Below are 10406 nucleotides of genomic sequence, written 5' to 3' on the forward strand. Positions count from 1 at the left end.
ACGCACACAACCTGACACACACACACACATGCATTCTCACATGCTCGTGTGGTCAGATATGCTGCAGTGTGCATGCACTGATTAGCAAATGCACGCATGCACATCAGAGCATACATCTGTAAGCCACACACACACACACACACACACACAGACGTCACACTCCTGAGTTGGGGCTTACTCTATTGGCTGGTCTTAACTGCTTTGTAGTATTTTTAGGCCTGTTATTCTGGGGCTTGTCCTGGCAGGCCACTGGGAGAGTATATAAACCTCCCCCTGCAACTGGGGACCACTGAGAACACACAGTGGAAACATCTCTGCCCGACACTCCAGCAAACATCCAGCAGGCATTTTAAATCCTCTCAGGGTGAGTAAAAGCCTCCACGACTTTTAGGGATGTAGCGACAGCTAAACCTACCTGGCTTTACACACCTGTACTTTTGTGACTGTGACATTAATCTGACATTTTCAACAGTTATCATGAACGCTGAAGGAAGCGTCGGTGATATTAAAATGCCGTATGATGTGTTTGGGGAAATAAGCACTTTTCTATAAAAAGATCATGATTTTATCGTTAGGTTTGGATTTGCTCCAACACGAGGGGCGATACTTTGTGATATCCTTTGGGACCTTCGCTTTAGTCGCACTCCAGGAAGATCAGAGGTCAGGGTCAGCTGCAGCATAGTGGCCACAGAGCTGATAGGACTTAGTGGCCTGCTGAAGGACACTTGAGCCGGGCAGAGGCTTGCCAACACGGGGGCTTCAACCCCAGGTCATCTGGTTGAAGGACGGTCAGTGTCTCCACTGTGCCAACCTCCTGTCCTTTCAAAAGAATAAGTCATTTTTAAACAGATTATTGAGTTTCAGTCAAAATATGTTAACTAATGCCCAGATTCTGAAGCTGTGATACGTGTACCAGTGGCGATACATGAGCTGCCTATAGTTGTACGCTGAGGAATATCAGAAATACATATATTTTAAATGAATACTAAAAAAAAATAATATCAAAATACGACAATATTTATTATGAAAATACATAAAATATGAGCTCAAGTCATTTGAGAACATCATCTTGAGCTTTGGGAAACATTGATCAACATTCTTCACCATTTTCAGACATTTTATTGATCAAGCAACTGATTAATAGGGAAAGTGGTCAACAGACAAACCTGTTTGAACCTATTTTTCAACTGCCAAGATTGTCACAGGATTAATTCATCAATTAATCATTTTGAGTCATTTTTTAATTAAAAAAAAAGTCTAAATTCTCTGATTTCAGCTTCTTAAACCTGAGTATTTTCTGGTTTCTTTACTCATCTCTGACACTAAACTGAATATTTTTGAGTTGTGGACAAAATAAGACAGCTGATAACATCATCTTGGACTTTGATCAACAATTGTTCACCATTTTCTGACAATTTCTGGACCAAACAAACTAATTGATTAGTAGATAAAATAACTGAGGCAACCTAAAAGTAACATAAAGTAACCAAGTTACATTACTTTAATATTGTGCTACTTGGATTATGTTACTCACAACATTTTTTAACAGGTAATTAGTAATTGTATCAGAATATATTTTTAAAGTAACCCTACCAGCCCTGCATACATCATCCATGACCAGTAGTTACAAGAGACTTCAAAAATATAGCAATCGCGGCTCCAAAGAGGAACTATTACAAAGAGAGGTGCAGATCAGGAGGAGAATAATTCGAGCAGCTGTGTTGAAAATGAAGTGGACGACAGCAAACCGAGCACAACTGCAAGAGGCGACTTAAGAAGCGGCAGTGAAATGTCTACAGCACCCTGCTAGCTCACAGCACAAAACAGGCGGTACATGGAGGGCTCAATTATTCGTGAGGTGCTACGTGGTGTAAAAAGTTTTATAAACACTGCACTGACGTGTTCACACATGTCGCACACATGTTAAATTCAGCTATCAATCTGCAGGTTCATCACAGATAGGAAGCTATAAGGTCATACTAATCTGCTGAAGGCTTTGACTTTCTTTGCGCTGTTAGCTGTGACAGTGACTAATGATTCCAACCTTTGCATTAATTTCTGGTCATGAATAGACATGATATAATTGCCAATTCATCACTGTCTTACACAGAATGTACTGTATGGAATATACCATCTGTTTCACTCAGTGCTGCATGTGCAACAGTGCTTTGTATCTTTTGTGAAGAGTTCCCACAGCAGTCACGTGTCTCATGTTAAGAAACTGAAGAAGAACATTATCTACAAATAGCTAAAAGAAAATGACCACTGTCTTTTGATAAGTATCTACTCTTTCTTTGGTCAGGACGCCATGCTTCCAGCATAATGTCAGCTAAAGTTGCAACCCAGAAGTTCTCCTTCCCCTTCTCCTGTGCTGCACGCCTTTCTCAGCAAGATGAGGTGACCCAGAAGGGATGCGTACAGGCGAAGGCCCTGACGCTTCAAGACCTTAAGGAGAATCCAATCTTAAGCATCCCGAGCCCAGCTGCAGTAATAGGAGCTCTGGTACATGATGAGAATCATGCTCAGGACAGTCCAAAGCCTCCTCCTGCAGGAGACGTGGCGGCAGCCCAGATTCTGGTCTGTACTGAAGCTTCCCAGAGTGCCGTGCTCTCCAGACAGAGCGTGTTTGAGAAACTGATGGTCGAAAATGAAGATCAGCGCCCCGCGGCGAAGAGGCAGCTGTCGTCTGAGAGCGCGGCCAGGACCATCACCGTGGTGAAGAAGAGCGCAGTGAGGAAGGAGGCCGAGGAGCTGAGGCAGCTTAAACCGAAAACACACCTCGGACAGAGGGTGTCACCGTGCGCTGTGGCAGCAGGGAAGAGGAGGCGCCGAAAAGACCTCTTCACCAACTCTGAGGTCTTCCACAGGGTTGATTCACACGCCATCAGGGCAGGAGCAGAGGTGACGGCACTCACACTAATTCCTAAAATAACATAACACAGGAAGTGCTAACATTTTTACTGTTTCAAGCCAAGTGCAAATCTACCTACCATCAGTCAAGAGCTAGGAAGTAACTAAATACAAGTACTTACTTATGTAGATTTTTCAGGTATGTGTACTTCACTTGAGTATTTATTTCTCTGATAACTTTTTACTTTTATTCCCTACATTTAAACATAAATATCCATACTTTCTACTCCTAACATTTTCAAAACAGGCTTGTGACTGTAGTTTTAATGCATTTGAAGGGAATTTTTTTCTATCATTGTGAGCCGCCTTCCCAACTTCAAGACCAGTTTCAACCTAAATGGAATGGGACAATAACACAGAAAAATATAAAAGGTGATTTCTTGGTGTATCCATCAGCGTACATCAAGACAAAAGAGACATAACAAGACAAAAGAGATGTAACAAGACGAAAAAGATATGACTAAAAACAATGTAACATGGAAAAAAGATGCAACAAGACTAAAACAATGTAATATGATGAAAAATACATGAAAATGACATAAAAAAATAAGCCAAAAACAACGTAACAAGAGGAAGAACAAGGTAAAAGACGAATTAAGACAAAAAATGGTAGTAAGATTAAAAACAACATAGAAAAACATAACACAAAATAGATGCAACAAGATTACAAACAACATAAAACAAACAAACAAAAAAACAAAACAAAAACAAAGACATGCTTTTAACTGTGTGCACATATAAACTCCTATGCATTAAGGCTGCCTCGAGTATCCTGCGTCTGTTTGGAGTGATTGTTGTGTGCATCCTCAGAAATGAAAGCTATGTACATGCAAACCTATGGTTAACCTAAACAGTGACTAACATCAGACCTTGATACACAGAACTACCATATTTCTAGCAGGATAAAAGAGAATCAAAGCTGACTACAAGTAAGAACAACAAAAACAAAGCCACAACAGAGATGGCTCCCCGTGTTCCTGAGCTCTGCGGGAGAAGCACTGAAGAAGGATAACATCTACTCATCTACTGCAATAAAACCATAATAAATACCGCAGCTCTCAGGCAGCACTCACATCCTTGAGCATGGACAGTAACCTGGTTTGTTCAATACACTGAATGACATTGAAAGATTCTGGCAAATAGAACGATGATGTAAGATGAATGAAAAAAAAAAAACTGTAACAGTGGTTTACATGAAAGTTTCTGATGCTGGCTGAATGTGAAAACATATAGATTACATTTTATAAGAAAAGAATTCCACAGAAAAACTGTTTTATCTAACAGCGAAAATATTTTCTTTTGTGTGTGTTGCAGCTGAAGGAAAAGTGTGTGTATGATGTGAAGGTGATAGTACAGAGCATCACACAAGGAGCCAGAAATGAGCTGGAGAAGCTTCGTGCCATCTGGGTCTGGCTGTGCCACAACATCGGTGGGTATTAAACTACACGCACCACTCTGCATACAAATCCCAGCATTCTGTAGTATATCACATTATGGATTTTACAATCTATCTCTGTTGAAGAGCAGCTGCTAAACTTACACTGTTGTCTTCGTAGAGTATGATGTGAGCGGGTACCTCGGCCGATCCGAGAAGCTGAGCTCCCCGGAGGAGGTGATAGCAGCCGGTCGGGGCGTGTGCTGCGGCTACTCCAACCTCTGTACAGAGATGTGCAGGTAAACACGTCAAAGCTAAAATCTTTGAATAAATTAGACACCAGGGAAAATGCCTTTTCCTTAGTCTCACTTGTTAATTTGTAATGTAATCCACTGTTTAACATCTTTTACCACAAATCACTAATGGTGGAAAAAGTACTGAATAATTGTACTCAAGTAGAAATACTAAAGTACAAGTAAAACTCCTTGTGCCAACAAAATACTTAAGTAAAAAGGTTAGGGTTACAATGATTAGTTGTAACCCTAATTGGCTGGTCAATCAAAGGAAAATTAGTTGTCACTTTGAGAACTGATTAATGGTTCAGTGATTTTTGGTTCAGAAACATCAAACACTTTCTGGTTCCAGCATCTTAAATGTGAGGATTTGTTGCTCTTCTTGGACATTTATGACAGGAAATGAAGATTCTTTAGGCTTTGGATCGTTGTTTGGACAAAATAAGACATTTGAAGATGTCATTTTGGGCTCTCGGAAACTGTGGCGAGCATTTTATGGATTAATCAACTAATCGTGAAAGTAATCTGCAGGTTAATCCATAATGAAAATAATCATTAGTTGCAGCTCTAGCCTAATTAATCCAGCTACTACTCTGGTCTGCTTAGTATTCACAGTCACCTCTCCAAATCTGTTTTCATCCTTTTCCATTTGTGATCAGACAGCTTTATTGGCTAAAAATACAAATGAAATGTTTGGATATTAATTTACATTGTACTTAAGTCTAAATTTAAAAGTAACTAAGTAGATTACACAGTGTTATGGATACTTAAATAAGAGTAAAATTACAGACTTGAAAAGAACTCTAATAAAAGTAAAAGTGCCCCCGTAAAAAAGATTCACTTACAGTAATTTGAGTAGCTGAAATTAGTTCCACCCTTGAAAACCATGTATACTTACTATACATACTACATTACCAGTGACAGTTTTCTAAACCAGTCATGTGAACAGTACTATTACTGTGTTCCAGGCTGTTATATTTTACAACAACAGGGAGATTTTAATTAGCAGTGATGTTTCAAGTCAATTAAATCTGCATTAATTGGTGTTTTTGGCCACTTAGGGACAGCAGCATGAGCTATAAACAAAACATCGACATATTATCACCTCATAAACTTGTTATAGATAACATGTTGGCTTTTTCATAAATCCAGCAGACATGGAGGGAATCACTGGCCACAGACATACAGTTAGAAATTCAAGTGAGATATTCACTTTTTGCTTTAATCTGTTTCTGTGTTCAACCAACTCTTAAGGGAAACATCTGGCTCTTAAGCTGCTAAATGCTCCAATAAAATGCGCCACTATGTTCATCAGTTGCTTTGTCTGTCTGCTGTGTGGCGCTGGGCAGGTAGCGTACAGTGGGTTTATGAGACTGTTTTAGCTGAAAACAGCTGCCAACTGCTGTGGAAATGAGGTCCATGAAATTGGAGTTTGCAGGCCAGAGAAAAACAAAACAAGAAGCTAAAAGATGCCAAAGCGCTCTGTGGATATGAGGACAGCTGCAGAATCAGGTGGGAATCACGGGTTTGTCATCTACAGTATCTACGAGAGACACTTTTTATATCAGACATAGCTACCTGATCAATTATTTTAAAAAATATCTGGAGCATGTTCATGTACATATAGCTCATGAAAACAAACCAACCGTTGCACGAAAAACTGTATGCACATCGTAGAAAATGATTCCATATTGCAGCCCAGTTTTGCATTCAGACGTTCAACAAAGTGCCGCATTCTGCATCCTTCAAGCTACAAATTTCCAGTACAAGTTCTGTGCGCTGAATCAAATGAACGTTGAGACCAACAGCACAAATACCAACCTTGAACTTGAGTTTGAGGACACGGGGCATAAAACAAAAGGCAGTGAGCGTGCTGTGTTTGGTTTGTGTTTACAGAGAGGTGGGCATCGAGTGCCAAGAAGTGCCAGGCCACAGTAAGGGCATCGGGTACCGCCAGGGCCAGAGCCTCAAGAATGTGAAATCCGATCACCTGTGGAACGCTGTGCTTCTGGGAGGACAGTGGTTCCTATTGGACGCCTGTTGGGGAGCAGGACGAGTGGATATGGAACATGAAAGCTTTGTCAAAAGGTTTGAATAGGAGAGCACGAAAGATTCCATGTAGTTGTAGACAAGTTTGAGTTCTCTTCTTTGTTTATTTGCATACATGCGAAACCAGCAGCGAGTTGAGTCTCAAACCAGTCTGCTGTCTCCATCTGTTGCCTCCAAGGTTCGATGATTTCTATTTCCTGACGGACCCGGAGGAGTTCATAGATTCACACTTCCCTGATGAGGCGAAATGGCAGCTCCTGGACACGCCCATCAGCCTGGAGGAGTTCGAGAGGAGGGTCTTCAAGACCTCAGCCTTCTTCAACATGGGCCTCAGGCTGATTCAGCCTCATCACGCTCACATCATCACAGGTCCACACTCAGTTTCGTTCATCTTACAAGGAGATTCTGAGGCCTTAAAGGATAAATCTGTAATATATTTTCTGATCATAAAATGATCATGATATGACATCAGAGATCAAGGAAACATTAAGTTGAAATACTCACTTCTCTGACATTAACATTTCACTTTCAGTGTCCTTTTAAAATGTCTATTCCGGGCTGGAATGACTGAATGTTTTTGTCTGCCTGTTTTTTGGTAATTAGAGTTCAAATTAATGTGGACTGACAAATGTTTATGTGTTATTAGAAATCATCAATAATCTTTTAGTAGATGTTTAGAACTGATAAACTGTGCAATGGCAGGCAGTGCATCAGGTAGCCACTTACCTCAAACTTTACATTGACAGGCAACTGACAGTTATAAGCAGCTGATCAATTTACAGGACTCGTCCACGATGTTGCATGCGTCCTGCGGAGCTCCTGCAGCCTGCAGAGTTTACCCAAGTCTAGGGGAGGAGTGTGCAGTGGGGAAATAACTCACTTTTCAACCAATTTAATATACCATCTCTGGCTCCAACTCAGAAACTGCTACATATAGCTCCTTTAATCCTGCTTCTACACAATTTCATGCACTCGAAATGTTTAAAAATGTGATTATTTGCATATAATTCTGTTTTTGTTCAAAAGCGAGTAAGTATTCTTTCTTAAAATGAATGAAGGCAATTACATGAGTCTTTTAGCAATCTTATTTTTCTGTTTCTTTCAATAAAATGCTTAAAATTCACCTTTGATCTCTTCCTCAGATGATGGTGAGGCAAATGTGTCCCTCGCCTTCTCCAGGCCAACAACTTTTACCCATGAGATCACACAGCACCAGGACCTCCTTCACTGTGGAGCGTCAGAGCAGAGAGAGTCCAGCAACTCCTCTTATGGCCTCCTGACGGTCTCTCATCGGAACATGAAGCTGCAGCTCCTGCCACCTGCAAGCGGTGTGTATGACGTGAAGGTGTTTGCCAGACCTGAACCGGCTACCGCGCCTCTGATCTGGGTCTGCTCCTTCACGGTCGAGTGTCCGATCCCCAGGGCCATGGAGGTGATCCCGGAGAACCCCTTCTTGTCTTGGGGCCTGCAGCCTGTCGCAGGATCTCTGGGCGTCATGGGCAGCAGCCAGGGCAGCGAGGTAGCTGAGGTGGAAGAAGGCGCCTTTGAATTGTCGTTGAAGACATCCAGGCCTCTGATGGTGCTGTGTGAACTGGTCCACCCAGAGCTGGAGGCTGCTGTAGCCAAGCGTTGCCTGGCTACTCAGATTCAACCGAATGTCCTGACCTGCCACGTCCTCTGTCCCATGCGTGGCTTCTACCGGCTGTCGGTGTTTGTGCGGGACTACGAGAAAACAGAAGTCAAGTTCCAGAATGCTGCAAACTTCCTGTTACATTGCAAAGGGAAGGTGGCCAGTCTGGATGAGCTCTTCCCTCCTAACCTGGGCTCGGCGTGCGGGCCAGGGACCCGCACATCGGAGGCAGGGCTGTCCAAATTCAGCCACATGACGGCGCTGGTGAGCACCCAGCAAGGTAAGTGTAACATCACCTTCCACAACCAGCAGGACCTGGAGCTTCACACTGTGCTCAGCAGAGAGGAGAAGCAAACAGCTGCCGTCCCGCTTTCACGCCACATCTTCTGCACCTACACAGACAGCAAGGTGACGGTGAGCGTCAGCCTGCCTGACGCTGGGGTGTATCGGCTGGGCCTGTACGCTCGGCTCACCCCCGGTGGAGATTTCAATCCCATGTGCGACTTTGTTCTGAGGAACAGCTGCGATCAGCCGGGTCTTCCGTTCCCCTGTGTCTACGCAGCCTGGAGGAAAGGCTGCGTGCTCTTTGAGCCTCGCGTGGGCCTGCTGGAGCCACTCTCATGGGTCCGCTTCAGGGTGAGGGTCCCCGGGGCCCAGAGAGTGAGCGTGGTGGGAGAGACACGAACTGATCTGAAACTAAACAAGAGCAGAGTCTGGGAAGGCGAGGTTTGCAGTGGAAACGGTCTCCAACAACTGAAACTAGCAGCCGCCTCGGGGGAGTCCAGTGATATGGCTGTTTTGATGACCTTTGACATCAAGCAGTTGAAGAGCGAAGTGTGAAATCTAAAGTCTGGTAAAGACCAGATGGATAGTTCTCTGAATATAGCTGTTAACTGCCAAATGAAGCTAATATGGACTGATGCAAATCAGACAGGGGTGAAAATATTTGCAAATAATTCAAACTGTGATCCGCAATCTTTCAGGTTCAACTGCATCAACATAACACAGATGAAGACAGGTTACTGCCAGTCAAGGTGTATAAAATTGAATATGAAACATGATCCTGTGAATGTGCAAACTGTAGCAATGAAGTGATGAAAATGCAATACCAAACTTACCTAGAAGAGCTCCTCTTTGATGCAGGTAGATCCAAGATTGATAATGGTGCTTAGCTATGGTGCTCAGCTGTGATGTCATACTGATCAAGAGCCTATTTTGTGCATTACTACTATGTTATAAGAAGTAAATCTACATTATGAAATGATGGTTGTCAAAATGCTTGAAATAAAAATATTCTGTGAAAATATCAAAACTGGATAACCTTTTCTTTCAGTAGTCATAGTTTCACAACACTGCTGTTTTAGTTTCCACAATTACAGTGTTTATCATGTGACCGATATTTAATCTTTGCTTTGATTCCTAGTATAAACTTAGACTCATGACCTGGTTTTTTGAGCAGTTTCATGTAGGAACTACTTTCTGTCCACCTACCGGAACTACCTTTTTCTGCTAGAATGATAAATAATACCACAAGCAAGAGGAAAAATATGTGTCTTCGATTTTGGGGTGAAATGTCCCTTCAAACTTAACAGAGGAAAGAAAATGTTTTCCTTAAGATATCCTTTAAGTTTACAGCAACATTATCTAATAATTCTACCTTAAAATAACAGCTTTCAAAATAGCAAATATGTCACTGATTGTGGTGAAACTGGATCATATTTTATGGAGAAACTTATTCCTGGTTTTCCCTGTGATGTAATCGCTAACTGCTGCTAACTTTAATTTAGCTGCTGTTAGCTCAGTGAGCTGGACTGGGAGCTGATGGAAGCATCGATGGACTGTTGGTGGGTACGCCTCAAGCGGGCGAGTGGACAGTGAATCTGGGCTCGGCGGCCTCAACGAACATCATGGCAGAGGTGAAGAGTCTGAAGACGACATCGAGAGTGACCAAGCAAGAGGCCATCAGACAAGAGTAAATCTTGGACTGGCTTTTATTTGCTGGCAAGAGCTTCGCGAAAAGATGCCAAGGTGAGCTTGTTAAACAAGTAACATTAGATGGCTTGCTGTGTCTTGTGTTGCTGCACTTGTTTGATGTCCGCATAGTTGTCAACTTGCAAGTTTTTCATCGTAGGTAATATAATCATAACAA

At 42.3% G+C, this 10406-nt stretch overlaps 1 protein-coding gene across 1 annotated transcript; it reads left to right on the forward strand.

Moving 5' to 3' along the window:
- The first annotated feature begins 297 nt into the window (after positions 1-297).
- On the forward strand, positions 298-9569 carry ky (kyphoscoliosis peptidase). The gene is made up of 7 exons (XM_084743157.1): positions 298-364; positions 2303-2901; positions 4225-4339; positions 4467-4584; positions 6475-6666; positions 6806-6996; positions 7770-9569. Exons 2-7 carry the CDS (start codon positions 2323-2325, stop codon positions 9095-9097), a joined length of 2523 nt encoding a protein of 840 aa, XP_084599283.1. The 5' UTR covers positions 298-364; positions 2303-2322; the 3' UTR covers positions 9098-9569.
- The last annotated feature ends 837 nt before the right edge of the window (positions 9570-10406 follow it).

Source organism: Lutjanus erythropterus, chromosome 18, assembly GCF_056507025.1.
Source record: "Lutjanus erythropterus isolate fLutEry1 chromosome 18, fLutEry1.hap2, whole genome shotgun sequence".
Classification (NCBI taxonomy): domain Eukaryota; kingdom Metazoa; phylum Chordata; class Actinopteri; order Lutjaniformes; family Lutjanidae; genus Lutjanus; species Lutjanus erythropterus.

Bases quoted from the DNA above. Each gene is read 5' to 3' on its own strand.
- ky (XM_084743157.1), top strand. From the start codon at position 2,323: ATGTCAGCTAAAGTTGCAACCCAGAAGTTCTCCTTCCCCTTCTCCTGT. The intron at 2,902-4,224 runs GTGACGGCACTC...TGTGTGTTGCAG, and splicing joins CCATCAGGGCAGGAGCAGAG to CTGAAGGAAAAGTGTGTGTA. The intron at 6,997-7,769 runs GTCCACACTCAG...TCTCTTCCTCAG, and splicing joins TCACGCTCACATCATCACAG to ATGATGGTGAGGCAAATGTG.